This window comes from Oncorhynchus masou, chromosome 30 (assembly GCF_036934945.1).
Source record: "Oncorhynchus masou masou isolate Uvic2021 chromosome 30, UVic_Omas_1.1, whole genome shotgun sequence".
NCBI classification, from domain to species: Eukaryota; Metazoa; Chordata; class Actinopteri; order Salmoniformes; family Salmonidae; genus Oncorhynchus; species Oncorhynchus masou.
In genome coordinates this window covers 25,765,092-25,784,257 of record NC_088241.1, presented here as the reverse complement: position 1 = coordinate 25,784,257, position 19,166 = coordinate 25,765,092, and the positions used below count along the sequence as shown (strand labels likewise).

General features: G+C 43.5%; 1 protein-coding gene across 9 annotated transcripts in view; it reads right to left on the bottom strand.

The window, feature by feature from the left end:
- The window catches only part of LOC135522433 (peroxisomal targeting signal 1 receptor-like), a 28,897-nt gene extending 10,033 nt beyond the window's left edge, over nucleotides 1-18,864 (bottom strand). The window contains exons 1-14 of one of the 9 annotated variants that reach the window (XM_064948682.1): nucleotides 13,448-13,861; nucleotides 12,505-12,621; nucleotides 11,273-11,429; nucleotides 10,011-10,049; nucleotides 9,731-9,851; nucleotides 9,316-9,465; nucleotides 9,073-9,157; nucleotides 8,568-8,658; nucleotides 8,019-8,141; nucleotides 7,150-7,263; nucleotides 6,556-6,639; nucleotides 2,866-2,985; nucleotides 1,667-1,810; nucleotides 1,430-1,500 (exon numbers count right to left, since the gene is read on the bottom strand). In XM_064948682.1, the coding sequence (XP_064804754.1) occupies nucleotides 1,430-1,500; nucleotides 1,667-1,810; nucleotides 2,866-2,985; nucleotides 6,556-6,639; nucleotides 7,150-7,263; nucleotides 8,019-8,141; nucleotides 8,568-8,658; nucleotides 9,073-9,157; nucleotides 9,316-9,465; nucleotides 9,731-9,851; nucleotides 10,011-10,049; nucleotides 11,273-11,386 (1,256 nt within the window). In that variant the 5' untranslated portion in view covers nucleotides 11,387-11,429; nucleotides 12,505-12,621; nucleotides 13,448-13,861. Of the gene's footprint in view, nucleotides 1-1,429; nucleotides 1,501-1,666; nucleotides 1,811-2,865; nucleotides 2,986-6,555; nucleotides 6,640-7,149; nucleotides 7,264-8,018; nucleotides 8,142-8,567; nucleotides 8,659-9,072; nucleotides 9,158-9,315; nucleotides 9,466-9,730; nucleotides 9,852-10,010; nucleotides 10,050-11,272; nucleotides 11,430-12,504; nucleotides 12,622-13,447; nucleotides 13,862-17,424; nucleotides 17,782-18,702 lie in introns of those variants that run through there. The other 8 variants (XM_064948676.1, XM_064948674.1, XM_064948675.1 and 5 more) reach the window with 8 other exon arrangements.
- Between the last annotated feature and the right edge of the window lie 302 nt (nucleotides 18,865-19,166).

Below are 19,166 nucleotides of genomic sequence, written 5' to 3'. Positions count from 1 at the left end.
GCAGAACTGAAAAAGCATGTGCGAGCAAGGAGGCCTACAAACCTGACTCAATTACGTCAGGAGGAATGGGCCAAAATTCACCCAACTTATTGTGGGAAGCTTGTGGAAGGCTACCTGAAACATTTGACCCAAGTTAAACAATTTAAAGGCAATGCTATAAAATACTAATTGAGTGTATATAAACTTCTGACCTACTGGGAATGTGATGAAAGAAATAAAAGCTGAAATAAATCACTCTCTACTATTTTCTGACATTTCACACTTAAAATAAAGTGGTGATCCTAACTGACCTAAGACGGGGAATTTTTACTAAGATTAAATGTCCGCAATTGTGGTGTATGTAAACTTCCGACTTCAACTGCACATATACTTTAAAATGACTCAAACCAAATCGAAATGGTGTAGAAATTATACAGAACAAAAATAAAAATGCAACATGTAAAGTGTTGGTCCCATGATTAATTTTATACTTTAACTTTTGATAATGAAGAACATATTAGCAATTACATTGATACTTGAGTATATTTAAAACCAAATACTTTTACTCAAGTAGAATTTTACTGGGTGACTCACTTTTACTTGTACTTTTCTATTAAGGTATCTTTACTTTTACTCAAGTATGACAATTGGGTACTTTTTCCACTACTGATCATTACACAGGTGCATGTGCTGGGGACAATAAAAGGCCACTCTAAAATGTTAAGTTTTGTCACACAACACCACAGATGTCTCAAGTTGAGGGAGCATGCAATTGGCATACTGACTGCAGGAATGTCCACCAGAGCTTTTGCCAGATAATTTAATGTTAATTTCTCAACCATGAGCTGCCTCCAATGTTGTTTTAGAGAATTTGGCAGTATGTCCAACCTTCCTCACAACCGCAGATCACGTGTAACCAATCCCAGCCCAGGACCTCCACATCCGGCTTCTTCACCTGTGGGATCTCTGAGACCAGACACCTGGACAACTGATGAAACAGAGTATTTTTTAACAGTAATAAAGCCCTTTTGTGGGGAAAACTAATTCTGATTGGCAGGGCCTGTTGAAATTGTTGCATGTTGCGTTTATATATTTGTTCAGTATATAATGGACCTACATTCATACAGTTTCCTCACTCTGTCCAGCTTGATAACAATCACTGAAAAAAAAGCTAGAATCAGGGAGCATAAAAAAACCTCAAAACGATGAAGAGGAAATGTTTTTGCATATTTTGACAGCAAGGAAATAACACATTTTCAGTGTGGCCCTCCGGACCTTGTTGAAGACAGAATGCGCCCCCCAGGTCAACATGAGTTTGACACCCCTGCTCTATATAGTGCACTACTTCTGGCCAGAGCCCTATGGGTGCCCTATATAGGGAATAGGGTGCCACTTGGGACACACTAGGGACTTCTCTCCAGTCAGTGAGGCTGCTATTCCAACTCTTTACCTGCGGAGGGCACTGATGGCTGCAAACTCTTGTTCATTCTCTGCCTGAGAGGTTCCCAGATATTGCCATGCCTAAAAAAAAGAAGCAGGAAAAAGTGTGAGAGTGCTTAGTTCTCTTTACCCACCTAATGCTAACAGGGTAGGAAAGAACCCCCTTAGTCGCCAGCGCTTGTTAGCCAGAAATAATTTCACCTTGAGATATTATTAAATCAACATGATTAATTACTGAGTGTCTTACCAGCTGGTTGTCTGGTTCTCTCTGTACGGCACTCTCAAACAGACGCACGGCCCCAGGGATGTCCCCTGCCTCCATCCTCTTCACCCCCTCAGCAAGGGGGTCCTGGTGGGACAGGTACGGGTTGTCCTCCTCAAACTGGTACCCCTGGAAGGGGTGAGAGAGTGAGGGAGTGAAAGAGAAAGGGAGGAAGAAATAGAAAGAGAGTTAAATCATGAACAGCAACTTAGCAAACAAGACAAGGCAGTTTTTTTAGCCTGGACAGGTAGGCATGCTGAACATATTCATTGTGATCTAGAAGGCTAAACTTATCCTTAACTAAAAACGAACCCTTATTTTAACCAGGTAAGTTGGCGGAGAACACATTCTCATTTACAGCAACAACCTGGGGAAAGAGTTAGAGGGGAGAGGAGGGGGATGAATGAACCAGTTGGAAGCTGGGGTTGATTAGGTGGCCATGGACACCAGGGTTAACGTAACTACTCTTTATTAAAAAAACAACAACATTTTTTACCCCTTTTTTGTGGTATCCAATTGGTAGTTACAGTCTTGTCTCATCGCTGCAACTCCTGTACGGACTCGGAAGAAGCGAAGGTCGAGAGCCGTGCGTCCTCAAAAACACAACCCAACCATGCCGAACTGCTTCTTGACACAATGCCCACTTAATCCGGAAGCCAGCCGCACCAATGTGTCAGAAGAAATACCGTACACCTGGCGACCGTGTCAGCGTGCACTGCGCCCAGCCCACAACAGGAGTTGCTAGTGCGCGATGGGACAAGGACATCCCTGCTGGCCAAACCCTCCCCCAACCCATACGACACTAGGCCAATTGTGCGCAGCCCCATGGGTCTCCCGGTCGCGGCCGGCTGCGACAGAACCTGAACTCAAACCCAGAATCTCTATTCGCACAGCTATCACTGCGATACAGTGCCTTAGACCACTGTGCCACTCTTAGACCACTGTGCCACTCTGGAGGCCAACATCCCTACTCTTATGATAAGTGCCATGGTATCTTTAGTGACCACAGAGAGTCAGGGCACCTGTTTAACGTCCCATCCAAAAGACCGCATCATACACTGGGCAATGTCCCCAATCACTGACCTGGGGCATTGGGATATTTCTTTTTAGACCAGAGTAAAGAGTGCCTCCTACTGGCCCTCCAACACCACTTCCACAGGTGGATAGGAAGCTATGTCAAGTACCTTGTCGTAGGAGCTACTGAGCATCTGGTCAAAATCGGAGAGCCAGGGGTGACTTTCTGCGTCTCTCTTGGCCATCTCCTCCCACTCCTGCTGCAGCTTCTCCCAGAAGTCCACGTCGCTCTGATACAGAGGAACAATCACAATGTCAAAATCAGGGGTCAAATGATGGGGGTGCTCGGCATCATCATCATACCAGTTGCTGTGGGAATCACCCTAACATTAACATTGGTCCCAAACCACTATTTTTAGGGGATGCCCAAGGGCCAATGTGAACTTTGATAAAGGTTCTAAAAACAGTGTACTTTAAGCCAATGATACATGGTAATTTTATTTATTATTTATTTATTTAACGAGGTAGGCTAGTTGAGAACAAGTTATCATTTGCAACTGTGACCTGGCCAAGATAAAGCAAAGCAGTGTGACACAGACAACAACACAGAGTTACACATGGAGTAAACAATAAACTAGCCAATAACACAAAAAACAAGTCAATGACACAGAAAAAAGAAAGTCTATATACAGTGTGTGCAAAGGGTATGAGGAGGCCATAGGAGCGAATAATTACAATTTAGTAGATTAACACTGGAGTGATAAATGAGCAGATGATGATGTGTAAGTAGAGATACTGGTGTGCAAAAGAGTAGAAAAGTAAATAAAATAAAAACAGTATGGGGATGAGGTAGGTAGATTGGACTATGTACAGCTGCAGCGATCGGTTAGTTGCTCAGATAGTTGATGTTTAAAGTTGGTGAGGGAAATAAAAGTATTCAACTTCAGCGATTTTTGCAATTCGTTCTAGGCACTGGCAGCAGAGAACTGGAAGGAAAGGCGGCCAAATGAGGTGTTGGCTTTGGGGATGATCAGTGAGATATACCTGCTGGAACGTGTGCTACGTGTGGGTGTTGTTATCGTGACCAGTGAACTGAGATAAGGCGGAGCTTTACCTAGCATAGACTTATAGATGACCTGCAGCCAGTGGGTCTGGTGACGAATATGTAGCGAGGGCCAGCCGACTAGAGCATACAGGTCGCAGTGGTGGGTGGTATAACATTTACATTTACATTTAAGTCATTTAGCAGACGCTCTTATCCAGAGCGACTTACAAATTGGTGAATTCACCTTTTGACATCCAGTGGAACAGCCACTTTACAATAGTGCATCTAAATCATTTAAGGGGGTGGGGGGTGAGAAGGATTACTTATCCTATCCTAGGTATTCCTTGAAGAGGTGGGGTTTCAGGTGTCTCCGGAAGGTGGTGATTGACTCCGCTGTCCTGGCGTCGTGAGGGAGTTTGTTCCACCATTGGGGGGCCAGAGCAGCGAACAGGTGATTTGGTAACAAAACGGATGGCACTGTGATAGACTGCATCCAGTTTGCTGAGTAGAGTGATGGAAGCTCTTTTGTAGATGACATCGCCGAAGTCGAGGATCGGTAGGATAGTCAGTTTTACTAGGGTACGTTTGGCGGTGTGAGTGAAGGAGGCTTTGTTGCGAAATAGAAAGCAGATTCTAGATTTGATTTTGGATTGGAGATGTTTAATATGAGTCTGGAAGGAGAGTTTACAGTCTAGCCTGACACCTAGGTATTTATAGTTGTCCACATATTCTAGGTCAGAACCGTCCAGGGTGGTGATGCTAGTCAGGCGGGCGGGTGTGGGCAGCAAACAGTTGAAAAGCATGCATTTGGTTTTACTAGCGTTTAAGAGCAGTTGGAGGCCACGGAAGTAGTGTTGTATGACATTGAAGCTCATTTGGAGGTTAATTAGCAGTGTCCAAGGAAGGGCCAGAAGTATACAGAATGGTGTTGTCTGCGTAGAGGTGGATCAGAGAATGCAGTCATTAGAAAAACCAAGGCTATTGAGTCTGCCGATAAGAATATGGTGATTGACAGAGTCGAAAGCCTTGGCCAGGTCGATGAAGACGGCTGCACAGTACTGTCTTTTATCGATGTCGGTTATGATATCGTTCAGTACCTTGAGCGTGGCTAAGGTGCACCCGTGACCGGCTCGGGAGCCGGATTGCACAGAGGAGAAGGTAGGGTGGGATTTGAAATGGTCAGTGATATGTTTATTAACTTGGCTTTCGAAGACTTTAGCTAGGCAGGGCAGGATGGATATAGGTCTGAAACAGTTTGGGTGTAGGGTGTCACCCCCTTTGAAGAGGGGGATGACCGCAGCAGCTTTCCAATCTTTAGGGATCTAGGAAGATACGAAAGAGAGGTTGAACAGGCTGGTAATAGGGGTTGGTGGATAGTTTCAGAAAGAGAGAGTCCAGATTGTCAAGCCCAGCTGATTTGTATGGGTCCAGGTTTTGCAGCTCTTTCAGAACATGTCTGGATTTGGGTGAAGGAGAAGCTGGGGAGGCTTGGGCGAGTAGCTGCGGAGGCGGCGATGCTGTTGGCCGGGGTTGGAGTAGCCAGGAGGAAGGCATGGCCAGCCGTTGAGAAATGCTTATTGAAATCGATAATCATGGATTTATCAGTGGTGACCGTGTTACCTAGCCTCCGTGCAGTGGGCAGCTGGGAGGAGGTGCTCTTGTTCTCCATGGACTTTACAGTGTCCCAAAACCTTTTGGAGTTAGAGCTACAGGATGTGAATTTCTGCTTGAAAAAGTTAGCCTTTGCTTTCCTGACTGACTGCGTGTATTGGTTCCTGACTTCCCTGAACAGTTGCATATCTTGGGGACTATTCGATGCTATTGCAGTCCGCCACAGGATGTTTTTGTGCTGATCAAGGGCAGTCAGGTCTGGAGGGAACCAAGGGCTATATCAGTTCTTAGTTCTGCATTTTTTGAACGGGGCATGCTTATCTAAGATGGTGAGGAAATTACTTTTAAATAATTACCTGATTTGTGAAGTGAAAATGTACAATGGCATTATTAGTGCAATATAGTACATGGAAAGAGCTTAATATATACTGAACAAAAATATAAACACAACATGTAGTGTTGGTTCCATGTTTCATGAGCTGAAATAAAAGATCCCAGAAACATTCCATATGCACAAAAAGCGTATTTCTTTCAAACGTTGTGCAAAAATGTGTTTACATCCCTGTTAGTGAGCATGTCTCCCTCCTTTGCCAAGAAAATCCATCCACATGACAGGTGTGGCTTATCAAGAAGCTGATTAAACAGCACGATCATTACACAGGTGCACCTTGTGCCGGGGACAATAAAAGGCCACTAAAACGTGCAGTTGTGTCACACAATACAACAGATGTCTCAAGTTGAGGGAGCGGGCAATTGGCATGCTGACTGCAGGAATGTCCACCAGAGCTGTTGCCAGATAATTGAATGTTCATTTCTCCATACCATAAGCCTTCTCTAATGTAATTTTAGAGAATTTGGCAGTGCGTCCAACCGGCCTCACAACCGTAGACCATGTGTACCCACGCCAGGACCTCCACATTCGGCTTCTTCACCAGCAGGATCATCTGAGGGGGTGCTTTGGAGTATTTCTGTTTGTAACAGAAGCCCTTTTGTGGGGAAAAACTCATTTTTATTGGCTGGGTCTGGCTCCTAAGAGGGTGGGCCTATGCCCTCCCAGGCCCACCCATAGCTGCACCCTTGCCCAGTTATGTGAATATTAGGCCATGGGCTGGAATTATTCTTGATAGATACAATTTGGAAGAAGTTTAAAAATACTTATGGTCATTATTCTGTTATCTTTCCTATTGTATCGTATCTCTCTTACCTCCACAGCAGCTTTAGCTTGCTGGAAATCTGGACCTGCTGTGGCGAACTCATCTACCCATGATTCCGCTGACTCCACTGAGACCTGAACAGGAAGGAAGAGGTAGCAATGGTAGATGTGGACACCAAGTTGTCCATAACTCTATAACAACACTTAAAGTGGGATGTTGAGGTTGTGACAGTAAAGGAGAAGTAGAACAAGATGGGGAAGAGGGGTGAAAGAGGAAGACAAGATAAAGGAATGGGAAGAAGCAAAACAAATCAGAGAACCACACCCATTCTCCCACTCCCTTTCTCCCCTACAATCTATACACCTCTAGTGCAGGTCGTCTTTACTACTTTTCTATAAGTAATTGCTATAATCTAAATGCAAGTTTAAATCAGCAAAAACAATGCATCGTCCTTGGGTTTATACAAAGTGCTAAGAAACTACGGGAAAACCTACATGGGGCACAACATTTTGCCACTAAAAACAGCCATCAAACTACCGTAAAAAAAGGCTGATGGAAAATATCATCAGCTCAACGCAACTTTCTTGACAAAAAGCCGGTTGCTGAGCCACTGGGCAGTGTTGCCATGGCGTCAGGGGTCCTACCTGCCTGACGACAGAAGCCCATTGATGTGCCTGTTTAGCCTTAGCTTTGGCAAGCTTCTGATCCCACTCTTGGGTTGTCAAGGGTAAAGTCCCTCCCCCAGTCTCCTCCAGGAACTATGGCAACCAGGGAGCGGAGAACGGGGGGAGGCATGATTGTTTTGTCGCAGGTGTGAGGCGTTGGGGGTGGATTTTTGTTTTGGGAGGGGTGAGGATGGAGGAGTTTTCATTTGGTACAAATGAAGTGGGGGTTGTTAATCGAAGGAGGGGAAAGCCAAGAGTTCACAGCAGGGTCAAAGGGGGAAAAGTAGATGTCACAGTTAATGAGAACTCCTATGACTACATACTCAAGGGTAAACACCAGGGCTGGGGTCTTATTCAGGAAGTGACTTGGAATTCAATTCCTGATGAAGACAATACAAAAATGCCTATTATTATTTTTCAATCCCCTACCTTAATTGAGAAATGATTTGCCCCAACCCTGTTAACATACGACTTCACTTCACAAGGGGAACTGGAAGTCTGATTCAAGACTGGAACAGCTAAGAGGAATTTCGTCGGCAGAAGTTGGCATATAGAAATTGCATGTATAGAAAGGACAATGCTCTCTTTTCCACAATAATATATTTCTACATATACCTAATATATATACCAAATTATACATTGTACAGCCTAGTGCAAGGCTCACATACAGAAAAGTTCATGGCCATAACTTGGTTATGTAGTTAGTAACAGTTGCAGGGGTCTGCACCAAATACTGGGACGTGGGGGGGTCATGAGGCACAAAATTAGGAAGTTTGAGCCAAGATGGCTCCCTGTAGGTGGACAGTTGCACCCTTCCCCTTGTGTCTTCAATGGAAGTTGGCTCCTACCTGGTTGAGGTTGGAGGCCCAGTTCTGAGCCTCCTTGGCCTGAGCTCTATCTGTGTGCTGTTTGCCTGCTCTGTCCTCCACTGTGACACTGCCCTCGCCAATCTGCCTAATGAACTGCAGGAACTACAGTGCAACACAACAACAACAACAACATAACAATGACACAATATCCATTATGGCTATGGCTAATGGCGTATGGACCTAGACTGGTCATTAAATCAGTTTGTGCTTTAGCCAAATCCCAAATAATGACAGGGGCGTTGGATACCACACAAACAGTTCTGAAGACCAGGTTGTAAAGAGTCACTATGCTACTACGGTCCATCACTGCAAAATGCTTTCCCATGAAACATTTTGATGTCTAATTGACTACAAAGAAGTGTGTCTCACTGAACACTTCAAAAGAAATGGCTACAACTACAATGATCCTGTTATTACAAAGCTACATTACTTCGATGGACAAAGAATGGGGAAAGGGTATGGGGATAGATATGTAAAAAAAAAAAAATATGAAACACACGCGACATGGAAACACAAACACACACACACCTCAGTGTTCTGTAACTTGGGGTCATTGACCTTTGCGACCAGCTCATTGGCTGTTTGCTTCAGTTCGTCTCCTGGTAGGTACTCTTTTGTCCTATTGGATTGACAAACATTAACATCAAAGGGTTAATTTGAACAGCTAACTGAGTCTCTAACAGTGATCCTTTTACAGAACAAGTGGGTTAAAGAGACAGTGTACATTTTACATAATCACTCTGTATTCTTGTAAATATATAGTAATTGAAATGCATTGTCTCTTTTCAAAAATAATTTCCAACAAGGATGGAATCAAAAGACACTTTTGAATACCTAATTAAATGACTGCTTGGGTCAACACATTACAACACAAACTAAAAGACTGCTTGCGGGATTAACTGGTTTCCTTTTTTTTCTTGACTAAGAGCTATGTTATGGCCAAAACCTTTATAAAGTGAACGCAATAACACAGAGTTCTGAGAGGATGACATCAAAGATTTTAAGACACTTTTCTCAGTCTCTCCATTATTACCATTCTTGCTCCCTCTCTCCCAGGTCTCCGAGCCATAGCTTCTCCTCTGACTGCTCCAGATACTCCTCTGCCCAACGCCCGGGATCTGAGATAGAGAGAGAAGAGAGAAAAGAGAAAGAGGGGAGAAAGGGAAAGAGAGTAAGACACCAATTATTTCTCTACCTGCTAGAAGTCGTGGCCACAAAGTACATTCAAACAAATGGTTGGCAATTGTGCCTACCATTGACACTCAAAAAAATGTACCTGTGCCATCAATGATGAACTCTCTGGTCCAATCAGCATCAGCCGGGTCTCCAAGTCCCGCCTGCCCTGACGAGGCGGTGGCGGCATCCGCTCCCGACAGAAACTCAGACGTCCAATCACCAGACAGGGCCAACGCGGCCACACCCGGAGCTACAGACAGGACAGAAGGGAAAGGGTGTTGTTTTCTTCACACATTGGCAAAAAAAGTGTGTTTTTCAGTGCAAGTACTTGGATGGAAGGTACAGGAAAACGTAATAAAAGGAGTCTTGAAGTGTCAACATATGTTCTAAAGCCTGCGGGTTAACAATATGGAAGTGCTGCCGGGCAGCTGGGCAGGCACACTGCAAATCTATAATGGTGTTGCTTCTGCTGCGTTGGTGAGTATAATATGGTATTCTATTACTGCTGTGTGCACCTCTCTGTGGAGCCTGTCTGTAGCTCTGCTGATCGATCTGCTGCATTTCCTCCAGTAACTGGCCCATGTCAAAGCTGTGAGGGGGCCGTGGAGGCGCCTGCTGCATGAACTCATTCACCAACTGGAGGACACACATGCAGAACATCAAACGCAAGCCTATTCAATGACGATTAACAAACCTCCCGTGAACGAAAAGTGTTTTCATATTCCTTTTTTAGAATATGCAGACAAAGCACAACAGTTTGAATCAATAGGACTGGGAAGGTAATATGAGACGGACCTCTTCTTCTGTTGCAATTTCAATGGGTGTAGGGGGAATCTAGGAGAAAAAGAGGGATGAAAGTGATACCGTGAGATATATTTGTGAAAGCTATAGTACAACTAAGTAGTATGGTCCAAACAAACTATGATGAATGAACTTGTTCAAGTATGGGTAGATGGTTCCAGGGCTCTAACGTGCGAGAAAGTTTGTGTGCGAGACCAGGAGTTTTATTTTGGGAGCTCTACGCGACAAGGAAAGAAATCTCCAAGATAATAGTTGTGGCAATAAGGCATCGCTGTACTGTTGTTTCTGAGTGGCTAAGAGGGAAAAAAAGCGAGTGCAGATTCGATCATGTCACGGTTGCTCCGTTACAACAGCTTGTTCATAGCCCAACCAAGTCAAAAGATCTGACCCATATTACAGGCACAATATTTTTATCTTCCTGTAGTGAATCGCCGGGACCACATTTTACATTCATAAACCATGTTGTGAGCCGTTCGAAAACTACTTGTTTGTTTACACTTTTTTCCATTCATGTTACCTCATTGGCTAGTTAGCTAACAAACCAGTAGCTTCACCAATATATCCAAATATTTGGGGGCACAGAAAGAAAGGAAAAGGTATGGCTTCTTCAGGAGATCAATGATCATAGAAATCACAAACCTGATGTTTTTAAAGAGAAAGTGTACAATTTTAAATGTAAAGCATCTCAACATGTAAATAGTGCTTTTTCACAATGTAGAAGCCTAATATTCCGCAAATGACTTGGTAATTTCATTTGAACTTTTATAATAAACAAATGTATTTTACTGTGTTACATATTACTTTATAGGGCACAACATGTGCTTAAAGTAGACAGAATTCATATAGACTTTTCTCAATAATTTTTTCATGGTGCTCATAAATTTCATGTCAACTTTTTTTTTAAATTGGGTGCACCAATTTAAAAACTGGAAGGGTCTCACTGTTGACCAGGAAAAATAACTATCAATGCAACATGGCCAATAACATTTACATTACATTTACATTTAAGTCATTTAGCAGACGCTCTTATCCAGAGCGACTTACAAATTGGTGAATTCACCTTCTGACATCAGTGGAACAGCCACTTTACAATAGTGCATCTAAATCATTTAAGGGGGGGGGGGTGAGAAGGATCGCTTTATCCAAACTTTATCCAAACTTGCTTTATAACAAACTAAGAATATAAAAAACAGAACATGGATTAGTGTACATATTCCATAAATTCTGTGTTCTAATTTCTACCGGTGACTACTCACAGTTGGCGTTGACCTGTGCCTCCAAGCACCTCCCTCCTGGGTCATGTGACCCGTCAACTTCATGAGGGGATTGGCTCCCCCGCACTCCCCTTCCACCAGCTCCTGCATCGCCATGGCAACACCGGGCAGCGGTGTATCCAATCAGACCACCTTAGAGCTGAAGAGAGGAAGAAGTGAATAAAAACATTGACTTATCGATTAGACGATGGATGGAATTATTTGAACCTTTAAAACATTTAAAATCTAATTAACTCAGTTTGATAATAGCACATTCAGGATCCTGCCTGTGTGCCAGACTCTTTCTGCATTCATTGAGGGCCTCATAAGACAACAAATGTGTGCTATTAAGCAGAAATAGACCGGCACCAACACATTTCATGGTCCCATGCAAGACAGCTCAGGATAAACCATTTGAATACAAAGACGGTGTACCAGTATCAAGAAAAACATAAGAAAAGAATGTGGATGTCCGCTCACTGTTGGGAAGTCATTTACCTTCCTACTACAGCTAGGCTATCCTTTTCTCCAGCTCCTGTGCTGTGTTTGTGTGGGCGTCATCACTCTCTTTTCAACCTTTTACATCAATCAAAGCAACACGGGAGAGCTGTTTGAGATATGGAGATCTATTTGAGGATGAGAGGGCTAGCCAGGCCAAATTGAAATCTCATCCCGAGTACCCAATGTTCCATAGTCCTCTCCATATCTAACATGCTCTATTTGTTGGCTTTTAACACACACACACACACACACACACACACACACACACACGGCTTCACAACAGGACCGAGTGAGAATATGCTAGAGCTTCACTTTCCCTCTTCCGACTGGCTTTCAGTCTTTAACTCACTCTTGAAATACACACCTGGCCCTTTAAGTGAACGAAAACATTCAAGGGTGACAACCAACAGTCAAAGAAACTCCCTCTACTGCAAAGCTGTAGTAATATTCCCCGATCCACAGTCCTCTCCCTCACAACAGTGTGTCAATGCAATCAAATGTCGGAAAGTGAGACGAACCTGCTGTTCACATAGCTGACCGACTATCTAGGCCAACAACAGACATGCACAGATAGTGGCCTACTCAACTTCACTAAACCTCTCAGACAAATACAGTAATGACAATTTCTATAATGCAGTCAGCCCTGGAGCTGAAAAGTTAAGACATGCCCATTTCCACCATCTTACTACAATACAAAAAGTAACAGCACCAGACACAACTGCAAGTAATCTTACCGAAAATAAGGGGAGACAACACTGTACCCAGTCCACAGGTGGTCCAGTAGCTATACTAGGGTTTAGATTTAAGGATTTCTTTCCGCTGACCCAAACAGATGCTGTACGATTAGGGCCCTGTTAAGAGGATTATATACAGATATTAATAAACACTGTCTCACTGACACACACACACACACTGCAATACCGTGGATAGAAGAGACAGTCTTAATGAATATGCATGGTCCCAAATCGAGTGAATGTGTCTGGGTTTAATTCAGTTAGTAGGTATTCCTAGTGAGGTGTCATACTTTGCACTGTATGACAGCATGCTGTAGCTATATTGGCTCTACAAAAAAAATATAGGTTGGCTTCTCAAGTTGAGACTGACAGCATGAAAATGTTATTTAGGTATGATGCTTTCTCAAGTTGAAACACAAGGTTAGTATTGCAATGCTTTTACCTGAAAACCACCAGTTGAGAATGCAAAGAGCACCATAAAACTAACCACTGCCATCATATAGGCAGTAGGTACTATATACTATACTAACTAGCTACTATACTGCACACATCCTACACATGTCAATAGTTCATGCACAGAAGTTAAGGGTGAGTCATGTCCTAGACAATTTTAGATTTATATGGTCACATTACATAAATTAATGTCCTCCCAATTAGCACTGTAACGTTAAACATTGACTTTACACAATATATGTACTGTATGCTAGCTATCTAGCTAGCTAGCTAACGTATCTAATGTGTAGTGGCTGTAGCTAGCTAATTATGGTTAGTTAGAGAGCGTTGAGCTTGCAAAATACATTCAGTAAAAGATTTAAAGCTAACTAGATACGTTGCTAGCTAGCTACCTGTTTGCCACAATGAATGTTGATGACCAAATGCTAGCAAGTTAGCTACAAAAATGTGAGAGACCATTATTCGATTGATAGCATAATGTTATACTCACCACCACCTACTACTACTACTGACTGTAGACCTTCCTTACTATCCTCTTCTCCTAATTGTCTGCTTACAAGATAATAAATAGCTGACAATTCAAGAACCCAGCGAAGCTACTGAATGCGAAAGTAAATCTTTACCCGTGTTTATTAACGCGTGTCTCTTTATTTACGTCCTGCTCTTTCCCCCATGACCCACAAAAAACCTACACAGACGCACAGTTAATCCTGCAAGTCGTATTCTCAAACAGCATCGACGTAGACGTTGAATGACAGACAATACGGAATGTGCGCAGAACGAGTTTATGCGTGTGTAAACGCTGCAAATCGATTTTGCCATTTATGCCTACGAATATTGTAACATTCTAAAAACGTTCGATGAAATTGCAAACTCTGGCTCCATTTGGTGAAACAATGTAACAATGACCTTGATTGACAGTGGGTGAAGAACGCAAAGGGACAGCAAGGTTTGCGTATTTCATTGCGCAAGGTATGAATGAATTGCAAAGTCCAACAAATGTGTTCTGCTTTGTGGAAACATCATTTTCTGTCTCAAACTCCAACCCCAATCTCAGGAGAGGAACTAAAATATTATCTGGTTATTCCTGATATATGTAGGCTTTTACCAAGGAATTTATGTATTCTCTCAAACCATCTGTTAGAGGAATTCAATTCCTATATGTTTATTACCCAATTCAATTCATAAACTCAGCCCATTTCTAAGGATTTGTAAAATACTTATTTGCATAAAATGGGCGGAGACCAGTCTCATAATCAAGCAACAGCGTTTATTCTCGAGAGTACTGAACATGATACAATTTACAACAGGTTATAAACTGAAAATGACGTCATAGGTTTTAAACTGTCCCGTACCTCCTCCACTCTGATACAATGGCAGTAGAGTTCCCAAGCCTTCCTACATCGTTCCCACCGGTTTAGATACTTTACGACCAGGCCAAGGTCTCCCTGTGTAGATAAGCATTCTCGCCAGCCTGACGATAAGTTCATTCATTTCTACCAATTCTTGATTATAATTACACACATTATATTCAGTACTAGGATTAAAATACAATTCATACATCTATACAGTAACATAATAGTATTCTGATTAGTCAGTCCTGATTGAAATGTATACATAATTAGTCATTAATGATAAAAATATCCATTAACATATCCACCCAATGATTAAATATTATACATCCAATCACACATCTAGTTTTATTAAAATATTAAAAAGCATACCTCTATTTTTATTATAAATATTTATTGTTATCAAAATACCACCTAACATAAACCAATACTTGCATTCACACTGACTGTTTCTAGGCCTACATCAGAATCATAACTCTTCTTATCAGGATTTTCGTTACAGTCTAACATTGAAACAAGATACAACCTAACATCTCTAAATATCAAAATGGTTTAATCAAAACATAAGTTCCTCGCATATGAAGGATCCAGATTCGTCTACTTGTTCTGGGGGCATGCATTCATCATTCCACGGACCAGACCTTGGAATTGGCCCGTATCTCAACATCTGTTGTGTCATCGATTTCTCCATAGTCCATACACACGGAGTTAGACAACAACCACACAAAAACTAAAACCGTCACACAGGTGAAGGTAGCCCACAACACAGTGATCATGACATTTTTCCATTTTCCAAACATACTATCAAACCAATTAGTCAGAAACGTATCCACCCCAGTTTTCTGCCAACTCGTGAGCCAGGGTGGTTAAACCAGCCAGGCCTCGGTCACTGATCCGTCTGGAGCTGTGTCATCGGATAAACAAACCACCTCCATACACTCTCACCCTTTTCAGCCAACAAATATATCCAAGACTATTCTATTCTGCCAAGCAATTCATTACATCTCTGGTATAATTGATGAAGCGCTGTGGATTATCATATATATAATTGATCCAGTTCACATTCTTATTTGAGAGTGGACCACTAGAAAATACTTAACTCTAATCCTGCTAAGATCTGATTTCTTGCTTTAAACTCGTCTGGTATCCCCCGTGGAACCCCAATGTTATCTCTCGTCAAAAGACCCAGATGGAGTACTTCTTTTCTCCCGTTTGGCCAACGTCATGTCATGGTGTTGAATGAGTGTGAAAGGCATTCCCATTTGCCCGAGAGAGCATGGGCCTGTCCAACTTGTAGGTTTTTTTCTATTTTTTTTCTATAATATCATTCCTCCACACAACCACCAGATGTCAGCCCTGTCCCACTTTACCTTATTGAAATCCCAGAGTTCAATCAGCCTGTCATGTCAGACATAATCTGTCAGTGATAACATTCTCTGTCCTATTGCAGGTAACAACTTCCCCTACATATTTCCCATAAGTACTTTACCGGGCCAAACAGTTTCTCATATGTTCTATCTGATTATATCTTTAACTTCTATGCCTACTTGTTAGCTATTTGTTAAAATTATTATTAGTTTATTATCCAATAGGCCACATCCTATCCTAGACCACAATTTACCCATCCCCCTTTGATGTCCTGTCGTGTCCCTTGTCTATATAGTTTTTTAAACATATTTTTCTTTGCATATCTTTTAAAATATTTTGCTAAACCTCAACATTTAAATACTCTCCTGCAACCCGCCTCACCCAATGTAGCGTGGATCTGCTTTTTTCCCCTAAAGTATCTATATTTACTTCGGATCTGGAATCCCTCAACTCAAGCTAGCCAGCTAACTACCAGCTATCAGTCAGCAAACCATTGCCAGCGGTCATCAGCTAACCTTCAACTTGAATAGCTCTCGCCAGTTCGAACAACGTGACTCTAACCAGAGCATAACGGACCTATTATTTTTATCCCCGGATTCCCACCGCAAACTGAACATTTTCATCTGGATCTTCACAACTACTTAACCGCAACCCCGGATGACTACTCCTGGCTAGCGTTTCCATCCAATTAGCTTGAAGCTAGACCAGCCAGAGCTCCTGTGCTACCACCGAAGCATACTCCTGGGCTACAATATCTGGACCCCTTCTACAGCCGGTACGGGGCATGGAACCCCACAGATCCCCTACGACTGGAATACCGACATAATCTGCCTGAGGACTCCAACAGGCCCCTCAGGCGCGATGCCCGCTGAAGGCCTATTATGCTAACCAGCTAGGCCTGCTAGCTACCTAGAGCTACTTGGAACCCTACTAATTCCACGACCGGTCTATCGACGTCACCGCATGAAGAGGCAAAAACAGACCCCATCGCAACGTCCCTCAAAGGCTAACTTTCTAGCCCCTGCTATCTGCTTGCTTGCTAACCCGGCCTGCTAACTGCTAGCCTGCCCCGGTCTACTAACTGCTAGCTTGTATAGCCCCGGTCTGCTAACTGCTAACTTGTTTATCCCCGGCCTACTAACTGTTAGCTTGTTAGCACAGGCCTGCTAACTGTCTGAATTGCCGTGTCCCCAGCTAGCCCAACCACTCACTGGACCCATATTTATTTTCAATCTCTTTTCGTTTTTTAATTCGATTATACCTTCCGGTAACCTGCTTCACCCAATGTGATGCGAAATCGCTATTATTGTTAATTTTAGAATACATTCAATAACCTCCGGAAGCTAACCAGCTAATTAGTTACAAGCTGTTTAGTCATTGTTAGCCACTGCTAGTGGCTTTTACCTTCTGCACAGCCAGCCCTGATTTTAGCCTGGATAATACTCGCCAGTCTACCAGTATCGAACTGTCTCTCCACAACAACGCCGGATTCCTGCCGTAATCCCTGGACCACTACTTCTGATCTTCACAGCTAGCTTGCACCCAGTACCAAAGCTATCCCTGAGGCCCACCTCCCAGCCTACTCAGCTGTTCACCCGAACCCCACTCATACACGGCTAGAGCCCAATACTCCACTGGATCCTTGCTGTAAACTCTGGACCTTGGCTAACGCCACTGCCACGAAGCTAGCACCAGTTAGCCGTGAGCCAGGCATATCTTTCTGCTAGCAAACTAAATTCTACAATACCTCTTTCGCCATCTGGATTGGATTCTCTGTCGACACGGCCCCCCACTGCACCACCACGACTGGTCTGACTGGTCTGTGCCTTCAACCGGCCTCCGTCTGAGCAGACCCCCCCTACCACCCCCGAGCTACTAACTTTAAACGCTGTGTCGCCCGCGTGCTAGTGTAGTGGCGGCTTCCTTGTTCCATCGACTGCTGTCCCCTGGACTCTATGATCACTTGGCTACATAGCTGATGCCTGCTGGACTGTCCATTAATCACGGTACTCCATTCTGTTTATTTATGCTTTATCTGTCGGTCCCAGCCGCAAACTCAGGCTCTGTGTGTAGTTAATCCGACCCTCTCTGCCTAGTCATCGCCATTTTACCCCCCCCCCCGCAGCTACTCACCCATGCCTCCCCAGCTTCTCCTTTACCCAAATCCAGATAGCAGATGTTCTGAAAGAGCTGCAAAACCTGGACCCATACAAATCAGCTGGGCTTGACAATCTGGACCCTCTATTTCTGAAATTGTCCGCCGCCATTGTCGCAACCCCTATTACCAGCCTGTTCAACCTCTCCTTCGCATCATCTGAGATCCCCAAGGATTGGAAAGCTGCCGCGGTTATCCCCCTCTTCAAAGGGGGAGACACCCTGGACCCAAACTGTTACAGACCTATATCCATCCTGCCCTGCCTATCTAAGGTCTTCGAAAGTCAAGTCAACAAACAGATCACTGACCATCTCGAATCCCACCGTACCTTCTCCGCTGTGCAATCCGGTTTCCGAGCCGGTCACGGGTGCACCTCAGCCACGCTCAAGGTACTAAACGATATCTTAACCGGCATCGATAAAAGACAGTACTGTGCAGCCGTCTTCATCGACCTGGCCAAGGCTTTCGACTCTGTCAATCACCATATTCTTATCGGCAGACTCAGTAGCCTCGGTTTTTCTAATGACTGCCTTGCCTGGTTCACCAACTACCTTGCAGACAGAGTTCAGTGTGTCAAATTGGAGGGCATGTTGTCCGGTCCTCTGGAAGTCTCTATGGGGGTACCACAGGGTTCAATTCTCGGGCCAACTCTTTTCTCTGTATATATCAATGATGTTGCTCTTGGCTACATAGCTGATGCCTGCTGGACTGTCCATTAATCACGGTACTCCATTCTGTTTATTTATGTTTTATCTGTCGGTCCCAGCCGCAAACTCAGGCTCTGTGTGTAATTAATCCGACCCTCTCTGCCTAGTCATTGCCATTTTACCTGCTGTTGTTGTGTTTGCTGACTAGCTGTTGTTGTCTCACCTGTTGTTTTAGCAAGCTCTCTCAATCAAGACCTGCAATTACTTTATGCCTTGCTGTATGTCTCTCTCAAATATCAATATGCCCTGTATACTGTTGTTCAGGTTAGTTATCATTGTTTTAGTTTACAATGGAGCCCCTAGTTCCACTCCTCACACTTCTGATACCTCCTTTGTCCCACCTCCCACACAAGTGGTGACCTCACCCATTTATAACCAGCATGTCCAGAGATACAACCTCTCTTATCATCACACAGTGCCTGGGCTTACATCCGCTGTACGCACACCCCACCATACCCCTGTCTGCACATTATGCCCTGAATTTAATCTACCACGCAAAAATTCTGAGATTTCCATACCCAACTATAACACTTTCCATCAAGATAGAACTGCCAAAGGGGGAGGAGTTAGCCTGCAAAGTTCTGTCATACTTTCCAGGTCTATGCCCAAACAGTTCAAACTTCTAAT